This window comes from Rhincodon typus, chromosome 5 (genome assembly GCF_021869965.1).
Source record: "Rhincodon typus isolate 14 chromosome 5, sRhiTyp1.1, whole genome shotgun sequence".
Taxonomy (NCBI): Eukaryota; Metazoa; Chordata; class Chondrichthyes; order Orectolobiformes; family Rhincodontidae; genus Rhincodon; species Rhincodon typus.
In genome coordinates this window covers 89,681,491-89,686,414 of record NC_063336.1, presented here as the reverse complement: position 1 = coordinate 89,686,414, position 4,924 = coordinate 89,681,491, and the positions used below count along the sequence as shown (strand labels likewise).

At 40.5% G+C, this 4,924-nt stretch overlaps 1 protein-coding gene across 2 annotated transcripts in view; it reads right to left on the bottom strand.

Moving 5' to 3' along the window:
* Positions 1-4,924, bottom strand: part of LOC109913182 (60S ribosomal protein L11-like) — a 40,192-nt gene that overhangs the window by 8,953 nt on the left and 26,315 nt on the right. For both annotated transcript variants that reach the window (XM_048596505.1, XM_048596506.1), the window contains exon 2: positions 2,272-2,416. In XM_048596505.1, the coding sequence (XP_048452462.1) occupies positions 2,272-2,416 (145 nt within the window). The remainder of the gene's footprint in view (positions 1-2,271; positions 2,417-4,924) is intronic.

The window sequence follows — 4,924 nt, the reverse complement described above, 5'->3', positions numbered from 1 at the left end:
GCCTGCTGTGTTCATCCAGCCCTGCACCTTGTTGTCTCGGATTCTCCAGCATCTGCAGTTCCTACTATCTCTGACCATATTTATGGGACTTTTTTAAAAAAAAAAGTTTATGAAATGTCAGTGTTGAGAAATCTACATAATTCTCAATAATTCCCATCTCAACAGAAGACCAGACACAAAGTTAATCCCTTTCTACTGTCTGAAAAGAATATTTTAAACAAAACATTTACAGGCATACCCAAACTTTGCACCAGTGTCAAATCTTCCAATACCCAAGAGCCATATCACAAACCAGACTGTCAAGTAGGTCCATCCCATTATAAATGGCACTGACACTGCTGTAAACTTCCTTAGTCAATACTGTGAACAACACTGGAACATTTTTTTTAGCCTGACAAATCAGATTTTAATCCAGAGCTACGTTCAATGCTACTGCCTTATTTTGTTCAAAACATTCCACCAGTACATCAGCAATGATCCTACAATTGAGGAAAGGTCATTGATGAAACAGCTTAAGGTGGTTGAGGCCCGGACTATTCTGAGGAGCTCTTGCAGAAAGGTTCAGGAGCCAAGCTCACTGGTTGTCAACAAACAAACATCCTCCTTTGGTATGACTAACTAACAGAGATTTACCCCCAACTCCCAATGACTTCAGCTTGCTAGGGTTCTTAATGCCACACTTAGTCAATGTAGTCTTTACTCTCACCTCAGCTCTGGAATTCACCTTGATCATCCATATCTGTGCCAAGACTGTAATGAGGTCAGGAGCTGAGTAGCTGAACATTGGTGAGCAGGCTACTGTCAAGCAAGTGCTGCTAGACAGCACAGTTGATGATCCATTCCATCACCTTGATGATTGAGAGGATAAGGATCGGTGGTATTCTTAGGTGGCAATTGCTTTTTGTGTCTTGAATATTCCTGGGTAATTTTCCACTGCAACTGCTTGACTAGAGGTGCAGCAAGTTCTGGAGTAATATTGTTGGAAACATTGTCAAAGCCAATGGCTTTTGTGCAGTGCTCTCTTGATATCGCATGGTGTGAATCAAATTGGCTGAAGACTGGTATCTGTGATGCTAGGAACCTCTGGAAAGTTCCGAGATGGATCACCTACTTTACACTTCTGGCTGCAGATTGTTACAAACGCTTCAGCCCTGTCTTTTAAACTGATGTGCCTGTACACCCAACCCCCACCCCACACGACCTCACCCACTACTGGTGTGGATGGGGATTAATCATGGAGCTGGCTCCTCCTCCAGCAAGTTGTTTTAATTGTTTACCAGCATTCATGAGTTTGTGGCCAGGACAGTGGTGCTCAGTTCTGATCAGTTGGTGTGGAATTGTTTATACGTACTTGTGTAAAGTTTGATTAATATATATTTTAGTATTATTTATTTTTAAGTTTCCATGTTTGAATTAGTGACATATGGCTTTTTTCTATGGAACTGGAGGGTTTAATGACGAATTTAAGTATTTCTGAAGCCACAGTGATTACTTTTAAAAAGGTAAAGATAGTTTATGTACATTGGAAGAGTTTACAAAGTAGTAAGGCAAACAATTGGTCAGACCACATCTGGTGTATTATGTTAGGTTCTGGGCACCTTATTTAAGGAAGGACGTTAAATCTCTCCCTCTCTTGAGCGAGAGAGAGAGAAGATTCCAGAAGGGTACCAGGACGAGGGATTTTAGATATAAGGAAAGATGAAAGAAATAGGGTTTATTCTCCTTCAAGCAGAAAAGATTAAAAGAGGCAATCAAAATCATGAATAATTTTGACAGGGTGAAGAAGGACGTACTGTTTCCACGAGTTGGAATGTCAATAATTAAATGTCACAACTTCAAGACTGTCAGTGAGAGTGCAAAGAGTGAGATGAGGAGAAACTTCTCTAATCAGGAGAGTTAGGAATTGGAATGCGCTGATTTGGACAGTGGAGGAGGTAGATTCCAAAAGGAGGTTTCAAAAGAGTGGGATTACACATATATGTATAAAGGGATGCATTTAGACAGCTGCAGACTAGCTGTGTGGCTCTTTCGGCAGCCAGTATAGACACGATGGGTCGATGTCCTCCTTCTGTACTGTAAAACTGTATGTTTCTATAATTGTGCATCAGGATTTCAGTTGGAAATCTACATTGAAGGACTTCTTCTCAAATCCGCACAAACGGAAACTAGTTTTTAAGTTTCAGTTTGTAGGGAGTTGAGAAGTCGTCCTTGGATGAAGCTGGACATATAAAGCAGATTATCAGGTAGGAATGAGAATACATTAATACTAACCTTTGGAAAACACTGGGGTCTGGCCAGTGAGTTGCTCCAACACTTTAGCAGCTCTGGTGAGTCTGTCACCACTTTCACCCACGCAGATATTCAAACACAGCTTCCTAATGCGGAGCTCACGCATAGGATTTTCCTTCTTTTCACCCTGAAAGAAATTAATAGAAAAATCACATGAGCAAAACATGACAGAAGTCTGTTACATCAAGAGCAAACCTGGAGGCTATCGCTATCAATGCAAGAGAGTCAACAAGAAATTGGACAAGGAATCCATGAGAAAATTCTGGACTCAGAATGTGACAAGAACATGGGACTTGCTATTACAGGGAAAAAGGTGAAGCAAAAACTATGGACGAATTTAAGATGAAGCTAGATAAGCATATTAGGGAGAAGACAACAGCGTGTATAATGTAATAAGAAGGATTAGAAGATCTCAAATGCAGCATAAGTGCCTGCATCGACAGAATGGACCAAGAACCTGATTCTGTACTGTATGTTGCAGGCAAAACTAACACAAAAAAGGGAGAAAAACAGTTAAAGCCAAATTTAATTTGTTTGAAATACCAGCCTGTAAAGGAGCAGAAATATAAATTTATAATAAAGTAAATAGTTGCACGTGAGTTCTGTTTGCCAAATGTTTAGAAGTTTGCTGCATCATTGCCTGTTTTACAGATAAATTAAGTGTCAGCTTTTCTCTATATTTTTGCCTTGATTTGTTTAGCTAGGCTGATCAGAACAATCAAATAACTTGGCATTTATCTTACTTAATGAAATTGCCTGTTTTACAAACAGGAACAAAAAAAGTAATGTTTGCTATGGGACTGAAGAGGACATGAACAATTTATAAATACAAAATTCAGCTCCACACAACTCTGGAATGCAGATTCTGCTAGTGTCAAGGCTTCAGCCGACTTCCAGATTTCCATAACAAATACAACCATCATGTTTTTGGAGAGAGGGACTAAGCTTATTTCCATAATTTGCAAGTTAAGACAAAGTATTTGATATTTACATGGTTCTTTCCATCTTTCTCTGCTGATATCATAAAAGATGAAGGAAAACTGTCAGAATGAATGACACGATCTTAAAGGAATCTGCTAATTTAAACAAACCAGATACTTGAAATTTGACTAACTGGAGATTCAATAACATGCTCCTACAATCCTGGTTGACTCTTATTCCCTGGAACATTTATAAGCTGATTTAAAACTAGTTTCCAGCTTGTAGTTAGATTTAGCAGCAAGTGAGGTAATTTGACAGAAGGCTCAATTTCCTACAAGAGGAAGACTCTACCGGAGACTGCAGGGAATGACCTGGAGCATCAGGAATGTGACTGGGGAGGAGTTGCTTATAAATACAGAAGACAGAAATTGGAATAGGTGGCCATGGCACTGCGCAGATCAATCCTGGCCCAACCTAATGGGGGTGCAGGCAATTGAAGGAGGCAAAAGAGGATCACAGCAAGATGCTTCTCTTTGTTCACAAGATGACCTCAGAACATTAAAAAACTGGTTTCTGGCTACAATGAAGCCTTCTGACAGGATTATGAGAAGGACATATTTCTCAACAGGATCCGTGGTAGTCGCCAAAAGGTGAAATAGGATGGATGGGAATGGAACGTTCTCAGACGGTGACAGTGTGGTGTCACTTTTAACTTCCAAAAGCACAGTTATTATAGCATTGTACAGTACAGAAGAGTTCCTTTGACCACTGAGTCCATACCACCAGAAATACACCACTGTTGACACCAGACCAATTTTCCTGCATTAGAAGCCTTGAACGTTAAGACATTTCACAGGTTTTAATGGAGGAGAGGTTTTCTGCCTCAATTACACTCTCAGACAGTGCATTCCAGATCCCGGCCACCCTCTGGGTGAAAACATTTTTCCCCAAAATCTCCTGTCTTTCACTTTCAAAGTATGCCCCCTTGCTGTTGACTCTTTGATTAAGGACTAAGCTGCTTTCTGTCCACTATGTCCATGCCTCTCATAATATTACAGATCTCTATCAGGGTCCCCCTCAACATTCACTGCTCCAAAAGAGAACAAGTCGAACATAACCAGCCTCTCTTCAAACTTGAAATGCTCTATCCCAGGCCACATCCTGGTGAATCTTCTTTATACCCCCTGAAGTGCAATCGCATCCTTCCTGTACTGCAGAGTCCAGAACTGCACATAATACTCCAGCAATGGCCTAATCAAAGTTCAGTACAGCTCAAACATAACCTCCCTGCTCCTTTAATCTATGCCACAACTAATAATGGCATGCGTCCTGTATGCCTGAACTATCCTAGTAACTTGTCCTGTCACCTTCAGGGATCTGTGGACAAGCACCTCAAGATCCCTGGGCTTCTTAGTGTCTTTCTGTTCACTGATTACTCCATTGTCTTGTTTTTTCTTCTAAAATGCATCACCTCATATTTATCAGGGTTAAATTCCATTTGCCATTAATCTGTCCATTTGACCAATCCACCTTTTCCTCCTGTAACTTACACCTTCCTCCTCACTGTCAATTACCCAGCCAATCTTTGTCTCATCTGCAAATTTAGTTATCACCCTCCCTCCTCCCCCGTTCCACATGGACACATTCTCATCTATGTCATTTATGAATATTACAAACAATAATGGAGCAATCACTGATCACGGCGGTATGCTAT